The 21,907-nt window shown below is 38.4% G+C and overlaps 1 protein-coding gene across 1 annotated transcript in view; it reads right to left on the reverse strand.

Annotated features, from left to right (window-relative positions):
- LTBP1 (latent transforming growth factor beta binding protein 1) overlaps positions 1–21,550 on the reverse strand; it is a 190,371-nt gene extending 168,821 nt beyond the window's left edge. Inside the window, exons 1-2 of the mRNA XM_018085320.2 lie at positions 21,498–21,550; positions 7,294–7,582 (exon numbers count right to left, since the gene is read on the reverse strand). Of these exons, the coding sequence (XP_017940809.2) occupies positions 7,294–7,550 (257 nt within the window). The 5' untranslated portion in view covers positions 7,551–7,582; positions 21,498–21,550. The remainder of the gene's footprint in view (positions 1–7,293; positions 7,583–21,497) is intronic.
- Between the last annotated feature and the right edge of the window lie 357 nt (positions 21,551–21,907).

The raw sequence follows: 21,907 nt of genomic DNA on the forward strand, positions 1-21,907 counted from the left end.
AGAATTCTCTTTGATATTTAGAATACTTCAGTGAGCTATTAGTCCAGAGGTATTTATTTTCCTAACATATCACATATAAAATCACTTCTGAATAACAGTAGGTTCTTTCCTTAGTGTAGGAAGTTGCTTAACTTAAAGTCAACTAGTCATGATTCAACTCTCTACGTGACTTCTAAGCACACCAGCAGACTTATCTTCAGAAACAATACGATGCTACACACTGCAAATTAGCCAACAGTACACCTTTGGGTCCTCCAACACTGTTCTCCAAGGCCATGTGAGATAATTCAGGGAAAGTTTGATAAAGAGAAATAAACAAGGACTTACTGCAGAGTCCCTCTAATAGGCTACTGGCTGGTTACAAAGTCTCACGCAATACTTGAACAATAATATCAGGAGAAGATCCTGCTCTCTCCATCTGCCTTGCATTCTCTACTGGTTACACTCACAGAAAAGAAATCTGTCCCTCACCAGATACTGATGAACAGTAACACCTAAACTTCAACACAAGACAACATGAGTAATAAATCTTCTTGGTTGTGATTAGACTAATAACTGATTGTAAAACAAAAGTTTTGGATTTCTGAGTAGAATTTATCAAAGTGCAAGAATACATGGCCTTTACAGAGCTTAGGTAAAGCGGAAACTGCTTCTCAGTATGAAAAAGCCTGCTTCTCAGTGAAGTACTCAGAATCTAACACTGAAGAAAATCAGTTTAATGGAGATGAAATATGTGTGTCATTCCTAAATCATGAGCAGAACAGGCTATTTATAATAGGAGAAATCAATGAGGCGTTTGTAATTAATTAGACAGCCCCAATCCTGAAAATACATCTGCCTTTGTCTAAGGCCAGTTCACATTATGTTAATGAAGATTCTTAAGCCAGCTAGTTATCTGCCGCACTAGCAAAATGCTAAGACTAAGTAAATCCACTAAAGAGGGGTTCTTTGTGTCTTTGTTATCTATTTAATAAGTTTATTAACAATGAATAGTGATTGGAAGGATAAAGACAATACCAAAAGTTATATTAATATACAAGACATACAAATCAGCTAATAGGTATGACTAATATTATTTTAAAGGGCTGAAGATCAAATATTAAGCAAGATTTCTGATACAAAGACCAAAGGCAGATACATCTACAAACACAAAGCCTTTTCTCCAAGTTCAATATACCTGAAACAAAGGAAAATGTCATCAATTCGGTGATCATATGAACATTATAACACTAAACAAAAACACCTAGAGTTTTCTAAAGACATAATTTTTTTGAATCATATTTTTATACTTGATATCAGTAAAAATATTCTTACCTTGCTTTTCTTCCTTTGAAAGTTAAAGGTACTTCCTTTGAAAGTTAAAGTAGACATTACTTTTCCATTGAGATCTATTTCACCATCTCTAAAGTTGGGGGGAACTGGCTCTTGCAACGTTGTTTTTATTTCAGCCACATCTTATAATCACTACTGTTGCACAGTAGCTTGCTTAGGGAAACAAACTGTAACCTGAGTGGGTTACTTTTATCTGTTTGGCTAAACAGTCTCAGTAAAGTATAAAACTGTTGCATATTGGTTTAGTATGAGAAGCATTTGCTAATAGAGAAACTTTTTTAAAAGCAAATGTTCTGAATGCCTAGAAGGATATTTTGACACAACAACAGCAAGATGTCAAATAAACTTTAACAACACAAATACACCTTTCTGAAACTGAAAACTCACTGTCACACTTTCTGCAAAAAGCTGTGCTCCTTCAGCCCCAGTAAGCCACTGGAAAGAATTACTTCTGATTGTTTCTCAACATCTCCTGAAATAATTCCCTTAGGATACTTGGTAAAAGTTTCAATAGCTATACAATTTTTTAAAAAGACAGCCTGGAAAAGCTACTTTGGAAGAGAATATACCATTTTGCAACACAGTAACAAAGAACACTGCAAGCTCCTTAATAAAGCCCCTATACATCCCCATGTGAACACTGTGAATGGCCAGGTATGTGCATTTTTAAGTTAGGAAAAAAAAAATTCTATAGTTTGGAATGGTGGCTTACAGTCCTCTAAGCTCAAAGCACCAGTATAGTTTTAGAAGTCATTTTCTTTCCTGAAAAGCAGTGCCTTGAAAACAAGACAATAGTTTCCACACACATGGTACATGCCTAAATTGTTATGTCTCTATTTTCCTGTATTGATATACAGTAGTATGAACATACTCTAGTACCACTCAAAGAAAATAACTTAATGACAAGTTAATTGAAAAGTTGACTTTACCTCATGGTGTGTTCAAGTTGCTGGGATTGTGTGAGGGAAGGGTACACTGACATTCTGAAATGAAATATGCCTTACAGGACAATATGGATAACTGATCTGCATAAACTCAAGTCTATTAGGAAGAAATTAATAACCTGACGGATAATAGGGTGCACTGTGGTTCCTTGCAGCAGGTCTCTTGTTAAAAGCACTGTGCAGAGGCATCTCAGAATCCACTCCGAAGAGCTCATAAAGAAAAAGTAACTTCCCTTATTCTCCCTGCAGCCACCTTGCATTAGTGAACCTAAAACAAGCACACCATGAGTTCATTACGTGTCAGAAGTCTGTACTGAAGGGTTGCAGTACATAACCTGCAAACAGACCCCAGTTTTCCATCTCTCTGACACAAACCAGTGGGCTCAAGAATTGCTAGAAAAGCCTCACCTCTGACTACTGAAGTTAAATATTTAAGTCTGCGAAGCAGTAACACCTCAGAGTTGCAAAGCGTATGGTGCTAATACAAGTTCTCAAGATTTAGATGTTCTTTTCTTAGAATAACACAAACAGCCATGTCCCAGGGCTCTAGGAGTGCAGAACGCAGTAGCCCATGACTTACAGACAAAAGCTCTGAAGCACCAGGTAACAATGTATGGTTGTATCCTAACAGTGTGGTCATGGCATGCTCAACATGCTCAGGTACGTGCTCAGGTGTATCAGGCCTGAGCACATATATATGCATGTGCCTAAGAACACAGATCCAGTTCTGAGAATAGGAAAAATCAGATTTAAAAATATTAGTATGGAACATTTTGCCTAGAATCATAAATAATAATTTCCAAGACATCATCACTTCAGTTGCTTCCAGCTTCCCGGTGTAGACCAAGAGAACATAAACTTTTCTATAATCTTTTTTCAGACTGTCACTTGGTCAGTCATCACAAACTAATCTTAGAACCAGAAGTTTTAAAAAATAAATTATATGCAGTCAAAGATACAAGAAGGAACTAGTATAGAAGACAGGAAATAGCCAAAAGAGCAGTCTCTTATACTTTGCAGTAGTCCGCAGCCAAGACTTTGTACAAAGTCAATCCTTATAGATTTTAAATATATATGTAAATATATAACTTATACATATATATTACATAAAGAATATATTCAATTTTCAGTTACAACTGTCCTACATTGCTGATTTCAGTAGGGTCACAACAGCATGCCCAGTTCTTCTCTCAGGCATTTTTTTTCCATCTAAACTCACGCTAATCTCACATCGACTAGTTAAAATTGGGAAAATACTGGAATAAATGCTATACCCTTCAACAGAAGGAAAAAATTCAGGTTTAAGATGCAGGTTGATAGGTTTAATACATTAGCAGGCAATATGCCAAAACATGGAACTAGACCTAGTGATCCAGGAATAGAGAGGTTTGGAGGGGACCTCTTCGGAAAGATTTCTGGGTGCATCAGGCATACCAGTAAATCCAAATCTGTCACCTGTAGTCTGTGCATCTACCACTCCTTCGATGGGCTTTGCTTTGCCCAACATTAAAACAGACTTTCACATTTCATCAACAACTGCCTTCAAGAGAGACTGAAAGAACAATGCTGTGACACTGCCATGTATTATTGAGCTCCAGTTGGTTGATATTGTACACCTTCTGGTGACCATTTCCAAAACTGTACTAGAAAGGTCCCTTTAAAAAACAAAAAAATCTTCTGCTTACACAGATGGTAAATGCAGAAAATCAAGCTGTTGGAGCTATAATGTTGCCAACAAGTGAGAACATGAGATGTGAAAGGAACACCCAGAGTTACTGGAGAGCTATCACAGAAATTCAGGCCTACAAAGCATGCCTGTTACTGAGATCAGAATTCCCAACAGGTTCCAATAAGAAGCAGATTTTTGAGACACCACTTGTTTTCAATTACAGCCATCTACACCTTCTGCTAACATTCTTATGAGATGAGACCTTGTAAGTGACAGCATCCATCTTCAGACCAGAGCCATGACAGACTTACTGAATCCAGGAAATTAATCTCTCTCCAGGTTTCCTTCTGTTCAGCACCTTATTCTTAAAAAAAAATAAAGTATCTGGAAAATATAAATGAATTCCCTGCTTCCCTAAATATCATTGACACCACGATCCTAAGAAAACATGCAAGAACACATCTTGATAACTGAGCTGGAAAAGTTGATTTCATAAACAAAACAGAAAAAAGTTGACAGAGGATGGCAAAACAGAAACACTGTAGAGGCAAGCCTCTTCTAGGAGCTGATTTAGGTGTTCCAGGTTGGGTTCTGCCCTGGCTCTCACCAGTCCTTGACAGCTCTGCATGGCAGCAGTGTCCAGACCAGCATACCAACCACACTGACAATGGATGACTCCACTTTCTAGGAGTGGAAACAGAAAAGGCCATTCCAAAAATACCTAGGCAGCCTCACATAACATACAAAATCACAAGACACTCAAAGAGGAATTGAAACAGGAACCAGTCCATTTTCTCTGTGCCAGTGGTAGAGACCAGACCTCCGAAGGATCTTTCAGCCCTGTAAATTGTCCTAATAGCCATATGTAAAAACTACTGCTGGCACTCATTTCAACAGCTGTATCTAAATATCCACCTTCTGTTGCATTTGATATGACTGCTTTGGTTTGTGAAACAGCCCATTTCCTCTCCATCTGCTGCTCCTATGCCTGCCTCCTGCCGAGGTTGTAGGCTGGTTTTCTCTTGACTCCAGAAATTCAAGTTTCCATTTTTCCACTCTATTTTTAAGCTGGTTGAAAAAGATTTATCTTTATGTGATCTTGAAGACCAACAGATCCAGCTACCTGAAAAGGTCTCTTTACAGTTCGAAGAAAATCCTTAGGCTGACAAGGGTCACATGAACAACAAAGCCCACCTGGGTTAACACTACATATGGAAGCGTGCAGAGGCACTTTGGATAACAGATGACTCTTTTTTCAGCCTGAAATTGCTTCCTCTACATCTGGGATGATGTCTCATGCAAACAGGTACTGAGATTTTGGTGAAGCATGACATGCTGTAGGTACCCTCTAGAAACACTTTGAGCATCATAGCCCAGCAATTATCATGGTAGCACAGAAGAATATCAGTTTAGCATCACCTCTTTTCTTACAAGAGAAACTGTTTATCCCTGAACATTATTCCAGGAATAATGAAAAATAAGTCTTCTTTAGAGGCTGTCACAAGCCTTTTGAGCAGTTTTACAGCACTTGAAAGAAGACAGGTTTTTAGAGTTTTGTTTGGTTGTGGGTTTTTTTTTTTTAGGTAAGAACAAATTACATTCTTCTCCTTTTTTTTTTCTTTTCCCTGTTTTCTTTCTTTGAAGTACATTTTACTACCTATTTTGGAAAACTGGTCTTTATCACAACAGAAGGAAAAATTCCTTCAGAATGGTTGTGGGCAGAGGGAGGAAGTAAAAAGACATGCAATATCCTCTACAGGAATCAGTACTGATAGGCCAGATAATTCCTGTCTTCTTTGTACTCATGTGCTGTGCACTGCACTTTGTGGGGCTAAGCTGAGACACCAGGTGATGAGGAATAGTAGTCTTGCAGGTCTGGATGGAAAGGAGCAGAAAAAAGCCTGATGATTTTACTGGTAATTTCCCCTCCATATTAGTCACTTCAATAACCCTTGCTTCACTTATAGGCACGCAACTGGACTCTAAGTACTATGAAATACTAAAATTGGGTAGCAATTTATCTGTCTTTCAAGACTATGGATGCATTTGTTCCTAAAGCCCACCCTGATCTACCTTCTACCTTTCTCAAAGAACATCCTAGCTTAGGGTTTAGAACTCCAAGGAAGTTCAGGTAAATTGTGTTCCTAAAAGTGTTCCTACAACACATCTAGGAACCTAGTTTAGCTTGTGGATCCAGAGTTGGATGAACCAAGACAACAATAAAAAGAGTTGGGAGGGTTTAGGAGGAAAAACCCTGATAAAGAGGTTACAAGACAACATCAAACAACATTGGCAGTGCCCAGTGATCTCTGTTCTCAGATGCAGCTTTGAAAAGGAGTGGCAGGATGTACTTTGTTGTCACAAGCATATGACCACTCAGGTGCAGAACTCTAATCACACACCACCCTTCCACATTCATTTTTACAGTTTTGAACACAGGAAAACACAGTTTATTTCCTATTCCTGATTATCTTGCTCTGGAGACTAAAAGTGAAACAGTCTGCACCCTCCTGGTAGCTCTCGGAAAGCAAGGCCTGTTAGAGGACAGAAACACTTTTTGTCACTGACTTCACCTCAAACTGGAAGGACAGCAGTTGCTGCAGACACCTACACCTGTTCACATTCAACTGGATTGCCACCCTCCTGTGCACCTCCCTCTCCCCAGTATGAAATGCAGCTTTGAAAGAAGTTAAGGTCAGACACATCAATAAAAACAACACCACAGAGAAATTTCAGACTCACTTAAAGTGAGTAATGGAAGTGATATCAAAGACTGGCTAAGTCACTAGCTACTGAAGAGGCAGAGAAAAAATTCTCTAACAAGATGGTTGTTTCCTTGATACCTATGACAGTCAGGTACAATCCTAAACCTCAAACACAAGCAAGCAGAAGCATCCACTGTAGTACAGTGGACACAGTACACACTTATTTTTAAAAAAAGAAAAAATATTGCAAATAGAAGAAACCACAACACAGCATAAGCACTAAATCTTACTCTCCTCAGTCATGCAAGGTGTCGAAATTCCATGCTAGACTCTGTTCTAGGCTAAACTCAAAGAGTCACTAGTATAAATTAAAAATAATTCCTCTGAAATTCGTACAGCATTGTCATTCTAAGGAAAATAAAAGTTGACTGATACTATGAGATATTCTGTTCAGGTGAAGAAATCTGGCTTGTAAGTAACAGAAGTTTAAAAATCCACTAAAATCTGACACTTAAACAAGAAGCTCTTTAAAAAAACAAATCTGTGAGAGTTTCCAAGTACAACTTTTTGAAAACATTTGCAAGGAACAACTTTTTACAAATCTAACATACTGGACTTCTTGGAAAGCAAAGAAAACACTTACTGTGGTTGCATTTGCTGAGTTAACCCAACAGGAGGCTTCTGCTTGATGGTGAATGCCATCTGAGTCATAGGGCCAACCTTTGGTGGGACCTGCACCTTCTGAGAGAAGGTCTGCTGGGCAGCCTGCTGGGGTATGGGCCAAGGGGGAACAACAGGGCTCCGGCCTCCAGTGGAAGATGTATCTTGCACGACTGTATCCTCACAGGAATTACCTTTTGTTCCTGGTTTACACACACAAAGCTGAGGTCGCAGGCACATCCCTCCATTTTGGCATGGTGGTGCACAGTTAGCTAAGAAAAGACATTTTAAAAAGTACCTGTGAAACAAAGCACAAAGGAAAATGCAAACCCTCCCCATCATAAAAAAAAGGCATTAATTGTTAATGTAATTGGAGTACAAGAGAGCACCATTGCTCAGTTCCACAAAACATAGTATACAAGCTGGTACAGCTTTTGCTGTTTTCCTACATAAGACATGCACAACGTCTGAACAGCTTTGAAAAGTAAAATGCTGGTGATCTAAAAAATAGGAAATGCACAAGTTAAATCAAGAAACAGCATTATTTCAAATCTTCCTGTTAGTGGCCTTTTACACTCTCGTCCCAGCATCCTTCCTCCTCATACTTTAACAACCTAAAATGCATCTAGTGAAACAATGTTATACTGAGCTTAGAATTTTACTACTGATCCTGGCCTGGATTCACTCCATTACTATTTTAAAATTGGATACTGCATAGGTACCTAGACTAAATCTCTACAGTTACATTATAGACCACGAAAACAATGCTGAGAAGCATGAAGTGATTCAAACTTTCCCTCACTAAAACCCAAATGACATTCCCTTCACTACCCCCATCAAAACAACATAAAGAAAGAGACATATGAACTGCTGCTACAAAGACATCGCTACACCTGGGGATTACATTCTTTGCAGAAACAGACAGGTGCTTGTGATTATCCCAAGCCAGCTTCTGTGCATTCTTTGTACCACCAGTGAAAAGGGGTCAGATTCTTCAAAAGACAATTCGCCTTCAGATAGGATTAATTACACTGCTTTGTGCTGCTCTATCTAGTGACTGTCGAGGGAGCCTGAATAGTCAGCCTAGACTCAACACCCAGGTCATAAACCCAGTTAATGCAGGATCAACTCCACTTTGAATAAGAACCTTGGAGAAGCAGTAAATCTCACAAAAAAAGAGGAAAAATGAAAAAGCAAAAGCAATTGCTGATCATATGTATACATAATACTGCAAAAGCATACCTAATTTGAGGATTTATTTTGGATATTTAAATTTACAATGCTATTGCATTTTGAGAATGCTAAAATAACATAAAGATGGCAAAACAAAATTAATTCTCTTACCCAGAGAATGGAATTTAACATTAAAATATAATCCTAATTAATATAAACATCAAAATACTTTCTTCATTTGTCCCATTAAAGATGGCATACAATGAAGCATTTATTAAAAAAAAAAAAATCACTGCTGAGCTACTTTGCTTCTGCAAACAAAGTATATTTTTATTATTGTTAAAGATCTTTTAACACAAACAAAATGATATGCAAGATCGGTTTTTACTAAAATAGGTAAGATCATACCTTAAACCATAACATGGGATTCTACACCATATTTAGATACATCCAATTGCACAGTTATATTATTTAAAAAAAAAAAAAAAAGAAGTCAGTCCCAAGTAAATTAGAGTACTTGGCACTTCAATCAAGTTTTAATATGCACATTTATACATAAAAATAAATGCACAAGCATACATATGAAAAGCCTTAGTAGGATGGGACTGTGTTAATTTGGAAGACTAGTCTGTCAAGTGACAACACCCTCTGATACAGACCTATCATGGTATACCAACTGTACATGGCACCAGAATTGCCATACAACTTTAACCTGAGTTTTGCATGGGGTTGTTCTCACATACACTTTCCCCTCCATGTGTTGTTCAGAAACTTATTTTTTCAATACTACTTAGCTGGGCTACCTTAATTGCATATTATGCATCTCCCTGGCAACACAAAAGTAATCATTTGCTTACTTATATTTGTTTATTTTTGAGACTGTATCTTGTCGTTGATTTCTGGAAGACTGGAGACCATTTTAACTCTAAACTTGAGATGGTATTTGCAACAAGCATATGCTGCAATATACCAGCCAACTCTTCCTCGTGCGTTGTTTCTAAGACTTAGATTATGCTAAAAACAGTAAAAATTTGCTTATGTGCACATGACTGAAATTAATCATATCTTGAAAAATAGATTCAGGAGCCTTAAATTTTAATTAAGTTTCACTGGCTTTGGAGAGACTTTTAAGACCAGAACAGTGACCCCCATCATCTGGGTCATCTGTAGAAAATGAGTAAAGATGACAGTGAAAGAGTTCGGGCACAGTTGGGAGTGCTTCTAAAAAACATCAGATAAAAAATGCTTAAAAAAAACCCACCAAACAACTAGGACTTTCAAAGGTCTCATTTTTACAACATCAAAAAAACATGAACATATATTTCTGGTGATTTACAGACATGCACCTATATCAATCTCTGAGCTTCTCGACAAGTTAAATATTTAAAAAACAAAGACTGAACACAGAAGTAAGCTAACAAGACCACCCCAAAAGTCAATATGACAAAACATACACTCTTCTCGGACACTGATCATGGCATACCTCCACTCAAAAGGGAAATAACAATGTATACATACACAAGAGACAATATTGAAAAAACTGCAACTCTTTTTCCTGTAGTTAAGAACCAAAGGTGTGCTTCAGAAGCCTAAGAAAACTTAAGATTCTATTTATGGAAGTGAACTTCAGGTTGCAGTGAATTTAAAATTATGAAGCTGAAAACAGAACCTGTTTTTAAATTACCTTATCTATTTTACCCAAATAGACGTGACGATTCTTACTCCACTGACAGCAATGTAAACCCTGAAAGCTTACATACATATTACATATACATAAAGCATATGCTCTGCATTACTCTAACTGGCCTTTAACAAAACAAGCGTCATGAGATACAGCAACTATTGTCTCAGATCATATGAACAGTGACAACAAGTTAAAAAAATGATCCATTAGATCTTTACAGCAATGAACCCTTTGACTGAAATCCTTCATTAATGTTGTGTAGTCGAATATCACAAAACTGGATAAAGATCACATTTTTTAAGAAAGAATTAAACTGAACATTTTAATTTACATAATACAGCAGTTTAGCTTCAAAAATGTCCAAGACAGCTGCAGTGTGCCAAATGAATGACCTAATTATTTTGTTTGAAGACAACAATAATGGCACACAACTGAAAAGACCAATATTTTCCGAAAAGCTAAGCTTTCAAAAACTGGAGTGTGGAAGTACTAAGTTCAAAACCGAAAAGCAGGTCAATATACTCCTGCTAAAGGCAATTGGCTTGGTCCTATTCAATTCAAGGAGGTCATGACTGGAAATTCAAAAGAGAGCTTGGCAAAGATGCAGATAATGAGATCACACTTAGTGGGTCAGATTAAAGATCCACTTAGTCCAGTCTTCTCCTTCCATTACCGAGGTGGATGCCTAAGGACAGGGTGAGATGCAGTAAAAGTTTGTACTGCTACAGCCTTCAAGAATTAGAGGCTCAGCAACTTCTTCAACAAGAGTGCTGTTTTTCTGTTTGATAACTCTCAGCAGACTTTTCTGTCAGAGGTTCACTGACCTGCTTTTTGAACCTCCTAGCTTCAGCATCAAAGACTTCCCGTGCCAAGGAAGTTGGCCACGTTGGAAGTCCAGGCATAGACAATATAACCAATCTTCCCTCGCTTTCCAGGAGCGTGGTGAAGGAATAAGGATTCTTCAGGTTGCTTTTTGTGTTTTAAAGAACATGCCATCTCTATCTACAAAGAACAAAGCCACAGCAACACATTTGCTTTGGAACTACCTACATCACAAAAAGCTGAAAGCTGTATTTCAAGATGCTCATACTTTTTATGCATCTTTCCCTAACCAACTGCTGCTCACCACTCTCACAGACAATTACTGGGTTTGACACAACCATATGGTTGTACTTGTGACATGCTTTCAGAAGAGCAAGTATAAAATAACATTACCGTTAGGCTTAAACACACCCCTTCCAAAACATCTTATGTTGTTTTGGGACTGATCTATACATATACACTTTTCAGTTCATGTGTTCGTGTTATTATGGTTAAAGAGTATACAAATATTTGCAGGAGTAAGACCTAAAAGGTTTATAATAGTTTCAAAATATGTAAATATTTTAAAACCTCCACATATACAAAATGTATTTGTTTTAATACATGGTAAATTAAGCATAATTTATTACATCAAATCAGTCAGTATAAAATATTGTCGTGCTTGGAAGAAGTTTAGATAATTTCTCTTTTGTCCTTTCAAATGAATCAAAATGCAGGTATAACTGACTTCACTTGTCACAAAACAATGTTTATATTATATTAATGCTAATTCTTGAATTAAAATCATTACAATCTCATTCTTATGCTAATCATTTATTTTATCTTGATTCACAATTAATTTCTTCAAAAGTAACACCACACTTAAAAGATTATTTCCTTGTGTCTCTAGATCACGTCAAGAATTGAAATTCACAAAAATGTATCTTCAGTGAGAAAAATCTCAATAAACAAATTTACATGTCCCAAAAGTTTCCTACACTCAAGTTTCTAGCCTTTCAGCCTCAGCTCCACCTTTAAGTATTTCCTTTATCAAGGAACTGCTGTTGATTTGTACTTAAATGTCTATATAAATTTCTATATTTTTTGAATTTCTACAGATTTCTAATACTGTGACAACAAGTACACTACAACAGTGTTGTGAGTCTTGTGCTATTTCTAGTGCACCCATCCACTAGGTTTTTTCTTTCTGTTTCCACCTGAAATTTATCTTTTTTTCCTCCTCTTGAGCACACATAGTCAAGCACCAGTTTAAACAGGATGCACTGACTTTCAACAAATTTCATCACAGTGCACATATCAACTTCTCCCATAGGAGTGCATAAATCCTGTCAGGCAAAATACATGGTAGAGGGCAAATAATAGAAAATACAGTAATTGGAAAGAAGATTATGAGTACGGGGTTGCTTCGGATTCCAGCATAAAACGGTTGAGAAATGATGCATGCATCAAGTTTACAGAAAGGAGAAAAACCAACACTCTGGCACGGATATATCTGTGCTTAGAGCAGAAATTTCAAGTTGTTTTACGTGAAACGCAGGAATACTGTTAAGGGCATAATAAATACTGTCTTTCTTATTTTATTAATTCAAGATTTGTATTCCTCGAGCACACAGGGTAACCAAACCAATGTTCAGCTTGGTTGAGTGCACATCCTAAACAAAAAGTTGTGACACAAAGGCACCTTTAACTCCTGCTGTGTTGAAAGACAGAGTGATGATCCCCCACCGATTCCAGAAGAAAAGCAGTGAAGCACTTTCTTTGGAAAGCAACAAGCTGTGGGTTCTGAAAGGAACGAGATATATTCCAGTTTCCCTCAGAAAAATCTGAATACAGTGCTGACATCCTGGAGAAGAGCAATGTTTCTAAGAATTTCCTGTTCTCCAAATTACCCTACTGATTAGCTCACCATTTAATTTTATGATTTTATTCTGGATACCATTTTAAGTCTTTAATCATTGTCAGGACTGAGGATGCAATACTGGAATCTAGAAACCCAAAAGCTAACTGAAGGAACATCTGCAGCTCACCATCTAATGCTTTCCTGGGGATCTAGTTCTCTAAGTATCTCACTCCAAAAAATTTTCAGGAGTCGAACTTTACCAGAAATATATCCAACAATTGTAAACATTCATTGAGAATGGAGGAGACAGGAATTTGTAACCAAGGGTGATATAACCATGTTGCAAGACCATTCTATAAAAAAAGTTTAAATTACTTAAATAATCCTAAGAAATTACATTAACTGCAGAAAACGTGTATGACCTTTACACTACTAATGGAGGAGGTAGACATCATCTGTGTCTTTCTACACAGGAACTTGTTTTTAGCCTAACTATATGATCTTAAGGAATTCTTTCCCTAAATAGACTTCAAATGAAAGCATGTGTTGGAATTCTTTGCTTGTCCACTTCAAAACATCGAATTCATTCCCATACTGGCATGTAAACATGACCTCCATGAAGGAAGGGAAACAAAAAACAATGCTTTTGGCATACATATTTCTTTTAGAACAAACACACAAAAAAAACCTACTTTCTCTCCTAACCCAATGACAACATAGCATACTTTATTTTCTATTTATCTTCATATTACAATCCCTAAATGCCAAGATCTATCAGAATTCAATAGCAACTATACTCAAATACTTCAAAAGCCCAACTTCAGCAAAAGGATGCATTATTTTATCAGTCATAAGGATATAACATGCTCTTTGATATCTGGCATTTTCATTCATGTTGTGTTTACTGGAGTTTATATAGTATAAATACTTAAGACTGCACAATCTGAGAGACACTTAGAAATACTTAATTATGAAATCATAATTATACATATTCTGACAATATAAACATTTCACATGCTATAGATCCTTCTATCACTTCAGTGTCAAAAAAAAAAAATCATTCACTACAGAATGGACTAAGCCAAGGAAACCAGCAGATTCTCATGCTGCACTCCATTCTTGCTGCTGGAGTGGTTAACACTCCAGTCTGCAATCATTTCAATTGTCTTAATCTTTCTCATTACAGTGCCTACTCATTTTGTTACAAAATACTTCATAATAAATATGCAGGAAACTGAACAAATGCTAAGTACAGTAAAGTTTTTCCTAAATTCAACCAACTCTCAATAGGAGTTCACCATTTAGTTGAGCTTCTCGGAAAATCCAGGCCTAAACTGCCATCTAGGGATAATAAAAAACCTTGATCTGATTTATGAAAAAAGTCAATCTTGCCATTGGACATAAAACAATTTGCCTCTATCAGGAACCATCTCTCCAAAACCCTAGGTTTATACAGAAATTATCTGCACTTCACAAAAAATGTACATGGCCAAGTAGACCTATTTTTAGCTCTGTATTTAAATTAACATCTTGCCTTGCTAACATGTAAAATTATTATTCCCCTTCTCTGTGGAGTCATAAATGCAAAAATGCTAAAGGTTTGCTTTCTTTCTATAGTCAATGGGGAGGATCTGTTTTCTAGGAATAAATTAGGCTTTGCAAATCAAGTACTGGTGCTTTTAAAGGCAAAACAAACAAACAAAAAAACAACAAAACACTAAAGCAAAAAATCTCAAACCCAACCCAACATCAGCCCATGCTGGTTACAGAATATGGACTGACTTGACAACCTGAACCACTGATAACCTACTAATAACCAGTACTGCAGAATCCAAACAAGGAGACAGTTTAGGTAGATGTGCCCCTCTTCATCCACCCTCCACAAATCCTATACATCTCAGGCAGAATCAGTTGGAACAAGCAGCCCTTCATGGTGAATGTTGCAAAGAAGGGTATCATTAGAGGTGCTGCACTCAACTTTTCAAGACCCCACAGAGAGCAGAACCCCATCACTCACTGCAGCCCTGCTTTCCTGAAGGTTGGGAAGTTTGCTGATCCCATTTGCCCAGCTCTCTCACTTTGCAGGAGAGGAAGGAGAGGGGAGTTTGCCCCGCTTCCAGCTCTTCCCTTCTCCACGCTCAGGAAGAGCAGCTGTACAGAAGAGAGGTATAAGACTAGTACTGTAACTATCAAAGTATCACTTCACTGTCGATACATAATTTTATTCCTGCACACATGCAGAACAAGAAGAGTGCATGATCGATGGCAGAACCACAGCTTCCCCTGACACTCATACAGCTTTCTGTGTGTAACTTTCAAGTTACACACTGAAAAAAAAACCCAGCAAACAAACCTGAAGGGGAGAAAAAAAACCCAAAATACCTCAGTTTTCTGGGCTCCTGATTATGTATTAAGAAAGGAAGTGTTCAGGACTTTTTATAACTTTACTACATCCCCTGCTTCTTTTGTTAACACCAACTGCTGCAATGAGCTGAGCAAGTTCACTATTAATCTGTCATCCGCTTCAATGTGGGAGCACAACATCTTGAGAAGTTTCTTTTATGGTTCTCTTTTTTTGTTTTGTCTTGTCTTAGTTCTGTACACACTTGTAGTATTTGTAGGAAACAGGGACTACATATGATTATAAGCTTGTTTCCAGTAAATTCCCAAGTGTCTCACAAAGAAAAGTAGGTTTCCCCTTATACTAATTGTGGACTTTTTTCCTCACTGAAAAAAAGGAATGGCATGGTCACATGTGTACAACAGGCAGCAGCTAACAGCTCCCCTATCTTTTCACAGCTCTTTTACTGTCTCCTCACAGGAGGGAGGTTAGCTGCAATCAATGGCCAGGAGATAGACACTGTGCTCAAAGTCTGCATGATGACTGCATGCTCAAAGTCAGTCATAATGCTGATTTGGGTCTGATTTCCTCTTGAAGCACATCATACCAATTGCACTTATTGAGTTGTGGGGCCATCTTTAGTTACGTGCACTCTATTGCTTTTAGATGCAAAGAAAAAAATATGTTTAAATAATAAAAAGCTAAACCCGAAACACGAACACTAAGAAAGCATCTAATGTATTTCAGGCTCATATTGGTGTTCATTCCATGAGACCAGAGTACACCTTGACCAAAATAAAACACTAAGCCCTGTGTTTCATCAAAACCAAAGGCTTTTGTTTATAGATCAGCTCCTGTTCGTCCACGCTACTTGCTGAGGTAGGCTAAGACTACAAGAATTTGGACCCTGTCATACTACTCCCTCTTCCCAAGGGCAGTAAGTGAAAAATAAGGCAGAGTAGAAATATCACTGAGTGCTAACAAGAACTTTCCCACTGCAAAAACCCATCTATTCCCTGTATATGAAATTCAAAAGTTTTATTTACATATTACAGTAACAAGCACAGCAGAGGTAAAACCCTCAAGTAATGGCTTTCAGTTTTTCAATTTTGAATTGTATAAAAACCTCACCAAACAACAGATTAAAAAGGACTAATGTATAGGTCAGTTACATGAGGTCAAAGTAGTTATACCCCTTTAAAACTGAGGCATTTAATTTTGATTTAGACATAATTTGAAGGAGATGGATACTGCTTTTACCGAGATGATGGTCTTAGAATGAGAAGAAACAACATTTGGGGACAGTACGCTATAGTTAGGCTTTGTATACACAATGTAAATAAACAGACCTTGGTAAAACTCAAAGCCACAAAATTGATTAAGCCTTAGGAACTGTTTATGACTGAAAACCTCCAAGAAGTACAGCTGCAAACATTTGAAGTACACAGTTCCCATGATCAGAAGTACAGCTCTCTTGGATACTAGCATTTCAAAGAGTTTAACTGAAGACAGAAAAAAAGTAGATTCTGAGCAACCAATATTAAAATACTTACTGATACAGAGTTTTATGTCTAAACTGGAGGACCCATGTATGCTTCCAAGCTTCCAGGTCTGGATCACAAACCTGTATCAGAACAAGATCTAAGCATGCAACCTTTTCCTCACCTTCCCCAAGAAATTCAGGAACACAAAATAGAAGCAACTGAGGGCATAATCTGTCCAGGTCTTGGACAATTGGGGATCTAGAACTACTGGTCACATTGTGAAGTGCCCATGTCCTGGAGCAGACACAAAGCTGTAGCATGCTAACTCATCCATATCAAGTATAGCTCTGGAAGTTTAGGGATCAGATGACTCAAATTAAACAGGAGTACACAAGCAGAGGCCACACAGATTAAGGAACTGAACAAAGTGGACCCTTCCTCTGGGCAAGTATTCACACAACTTTCCAGTCTCCTGCTCTTACATCAGCAAGAATCTACTATCATATATTTTCTTATTCTGAAAAATAAATTAAACCTCTACAGTGTGTTTATTTTAATGTTGAGTCAGGAAGTCTTTTAAAAGAGAAGAGAATTAGCAAGATAATATTTTAATACAAAAAAAAAAAGACAACAGACTGTTTGTCTTATTTTCTGATGATCTTTCCAAGGTGCCCAAATACACAACAGACAAGAAAAGTTCATGATAAAATTCACGTAAATTCAATCCAGTTCCAACAGCAAAATCCTCTCCTTATGCCTATGCATTGAATACATGCATGCACACATGCAACACCCTCAGCTAAGCAAGACAGAAGATCCTCTTTATCTTAATTTACAATGACTGTGTACATGGGTTCTACATTTACACAAACAGCAATTCTTCTCCCTGTTGGAAATTTCCTCTAAACATGATCCTGCAAAATCCAGTTCCTCACCTGCTTGCCCTAAGAGCCTTTCTTACACCTCTGCAATAAGGAGTTCATGCTTCAGTACTCCATTAACAACAGCCAGTTCTCTCCTTCCCGCTTTTTTAACCATCCAGTTTACACTGAGAACACTCTTAAACAACTGATATTAATACTCCAGACAAAACATATTACACATTTTAGAAGGGGTCTACTATTATAATAAGGTAGTTCTTTTCATTTATCTTTTTAAGATATCAGATCCTACATACAACAGGTAATTTTTTTCTTAACTTCCCAACATAAAAAACAGCTCCTTGTAACCATTAAGAAAACAAAATCAGAACAAATAGAAGGAAGTAGCTTTAACTAACAGAAATTTAGTAGCAAGTAATAAAGTAGGAGACAACAGATTTCAATAGTATAAACACACAGTTGGGCAGCAATTTCCAGCACAGGCCTTCCCAAGAGGTGTTAAAACTTGTCCAAGGGCACATTTAACCTATGGTTCAATTTCCATAAATGAAATAAATAACAAAAGCCCCACACTCCAAGCTTTACTTGCCTTACAGCCATATTATAGAGCTAATTAATGTTTCTATAATGCTCTCCTATGCAACAAGTACTAACAAAACACGGTGTCTCCAGCCTTGGTGGTATCTTATTACTGCACTTACACAGATTATAACCTATGATAACTATGACTGGAAGACAGTCTTTGTCATAAACCCTTTCATGCACTTCTAACTTTCCAAGGTGTTTACTGCTGTGGTTCAATTTTTCCCACCTTTGTCTTTATCCAAAGGTGGATGTTCTGAAAGTTTCAAAAAGGTTGTTTTGGATTGTTAGACATTATTCTTCCAGCACAAAGCAATTCTGAATACTTTTAACACTGAGTACTGTGATTTCATCTTTTTAATTAGAATGATGTAGTTCTTCATAACTGAGGTCACACCATGTTTGAAAAAGAAGTTCTTAAGATAAAACTTAACAATGTAAAACTTAAATATTACGCACAGAAGGGGAAAACCCCCATATGCCTAAATTGGATACAGTAGGCACTCTCATAGTTTAGAGGAAGACAGAAGCTCACATTTTAAAGACTATCAGGCTTCCAAGAGAACAGGAATAACTGTAAACACAGCAGGCAGTTTGGCTTCAGACTAAAATTTAGAAAAAGGACTTGAAAAATCCACTTGCCTCCTCCATACAGATGCTGCCCTCTGACCTGCACAGAAACATTTCAAATACCCCCTGTTGCTGCTATTGAGGGAAAAGCGATGTGGCTGCCACTGCTCCCAGCCAGACCACCACCCACGTGGGATACAAGTCACCCGAGGGAATAGCAGCCTCAACCACAGCCTCATGTGGGAGAAAGTAGGGCTAGCAAACACCACCATGCAAGAGAAAGGGAATGGGAAGCAGCCTGGGCTGCAAGACCCATACCTCTTCCCTTCACCCCCTCCTTCTGTGGGTTACAGGCAGGCTTATTCACACAGGTGCAGCAGAGCAGAAACACATGCTGCTTGTTCCAGCCTGGGATTACACCTGAGCTAATAAACCTTGCTGATCAGAGCTGGCTCTCAGCACTCTGGTTCTGGAAGCACGATGCAGACAAATGCAAGTTGGCTCTGGAAAAAGCCAGTGTAGGTCTGGGGTTTATTAGCTCAAGCTTTGCACCATGCAAAAAAATAAAATCTGGCCCTAGAGACCAAATAGGTTATTAAAGTGATACTGAGACTGAGCTAATAAACCCTGACAGATCCAAACTGCCCTTGCATCAAGTCAGCTCAGGTGTGCTGGCATCTGTGCCACAATTAATCCACTACTGCAATAATCCACTCAAAAACAACAGAGTGCACTATCTGATTTTAAAAATTGCTTCTTTTTACAGAAAACAAAGGGGTTAACTGTTGTTCAGTTATAGGGTTTCTGGTCTTCTGAAAGGAACATCAGCAGCTTCCAGAAAAGGTGATATTTGGCTTTTATGACTGTGAGACTAATCTTCCATAGCTAAATCAAGTCACTGATATCTCATGGTTTGCCTAAGTTACAAAACAGACAACTTCAGTACATTTAGTGCTTCCCTTGGCCTGCCAAGAGAGGGGTGAAACTGAGAAGATCCAAGCCAAGAGTATTATACCACTGCTAGGAGGTATTAGAGTAGCATTAGAGGAGGTAGCAAAAATATTTAATGCTAAGGAGACCCTAGTATCAGAGGCACAAAAAGAGAAAGAAAGGTCAAGGAGAAAATCCCCCCCCCTTCTTTTAACCCTTTCTCTGCTGCTTCATTCCTCCAGTAACTATATGAATGAACCAAGTAATCAATGGATTTAAATTAAATTCTATGTAGTTATCCCATAAAAATCCAATTGGCTGTCTTGGCCTTTATTGAAGACTCTAAAAATAAAAATAAAAAACAAAAAAAAGACAAAAAAGAGAGAACAGTTGAATAACAACCATAAAAATTAAAAAGACAAAACTTAAAGGACTGAAAGTAATGAAAACTACCTAATTTATAAACAAAAGTTAAAAAGCATGAAGTTATCTGAAAATAAAAGTTACTACAAGGCAGAAAAAGAGCTACAAAAGGCAATGTTGTTTGGGTTTTGTTCAAAATAGTTAAAATAAATTTGTTTCACAATAGCATAGCAATTGAAATACAGTTTTTCACTTTATCTCCTGAAATTACTAAGAGATTTTTTCAATTTGATTAGTATTTCAGCTAAGGTAGGTGTTTATTAAGCTCTGCAATTAACCTTAAAATACTACTCTAAGCTGAAGGAAATCATTTAAGTATTACTAAGGTATTAAACAAAAAAGGTGACGAACCTAACACAGCAGCATGTATTTTAAGCTGAAAATGTTAATTTAGAAGAGTATCTTAAATAAATGCCTAAATTGGTCAGGGAAATCGTGAAGTTTCGTCTTTAACGACTGTAATAAAGTCTTAGCTTCTTTGCAACAGGTCCTTGCAGGTCAAAGGTACTTGACCTTACTCAGGATTACAAAAGTGATTGCTCTCTACTGTGAAAAATCCCACACAGGGACAAAAGCCACCACAAAAAAAAAAAAAAAACCCCAAACCAGCATTTGCATCCTGGAAACATTTACTCCAACTCTCTCAAGGACAGAAGTCTGTCCTGCTGAACTAAAGTGCCAAGATCTGCCCAATCTCACTGATACCCAAAGGAGTTTCAAGAAGAAGTATGCTATTCCAGTGTTTCCTGACCTCATGGCAACATTACTCCACTTTAGCCATTTGCAGTCATTCCAAATCTTGCCTAAATTGCTAGAAATTCTTCCACTTCCATATCAGAAAGCACAACCTGAATATAACAGCATTGACTCTATCAGTGTTACTTTATGCACATACTTTGTGCTTCTAGTTATCAAAGCGGAGGTACATCCCCCGTCAGGACCTTCTCCAAATCTACTTCTTTTGCTTTGTTCAGTGCTTCACGAATTCCATGCCCCAAGCACAGGGTCATCACATGGGCTGGTGGTTGAAGGGACAGTGTGGGTAGATGGCAAATTCTTGCTCCCCACCTGTGCTCCTCTGGTAGATTCTTTACCCTGTTAAGCCCTCCACTCAAAAAACTCCTAAAAAACAAGCACTAATGGAAGGGGGAAGGTGTTCACAAAAAAAATAGCCTCCACAAAGCTCTCTCCAAAAATGTCACTGTTTGCGCCGAGGATAACTGTAACAGGCAGTTATTCATCCTTTAGCAATTCTGAAGGTTAGGAAGGAGGGATTTAGGGATGAAGTGTTTACAACTGTGGGTTTTGTAGCTCAGCCAGCACCTCTCTGCCCACAGGCGATGCCAGCATCCACCACCTCCCCAGATGCCAGCATGGTCCCCTCTGGTCCCCACGACGCTGCTGACCGCAGGGGCGTCCCCTCCCACACCCACCTCCCCGACCGCACGGCTACTCACGTTTGATGCACCTCTGGGAGCCCGTGGCCTTGCTCCAGCCATGGCAGCACTGCCCCCCGCACACATTGACCCTGCGGGAACAGCAAAGAACGAGTGTCCGGCGGGGCACGCCCGGTCAGCCCCGTCCCCCCCCATCCCGAGCCGGCCAGCGGGGCGGGCACTGGCCTGGGGTGAGAAAAGGCGGGAAGAATTAAACCTTCCGATTAAACTCGACGCCTCAGCCTGGGCCCGGGACTCGCCGCGGACTCCTGGGACAGGAGTGAGCTGGTCCCGCGCCCGACCTCCGTTGCCGCGGGAAGGCGGCAAAGGAACGGGAGTGCGTTCCGCGCCCGCAGCGGGTTCGCAGCCAGCCGGGCACCGGCGGCCGGCAGGTAACGCCACGGTGCCTCCCCTGGAGCCCGTCACGGGCT

The sequence above is a fragment of the Manacus vitellinus genome, unplaced genomic scaffold (assembly GCF_001715985.3).
Source record: "Manacus vitellinus isolate BGI_N305 unplaced genomic scaffold, ASM171598v3 scaffold_8_pilon, whole genome shotgun sequence".
NCBI classification, from domain to species: Eukaryota; Metazoa; Chordata; class Aves; order Passeriformes; family Pipridae; genus Manacus; species Manacus vitellinus.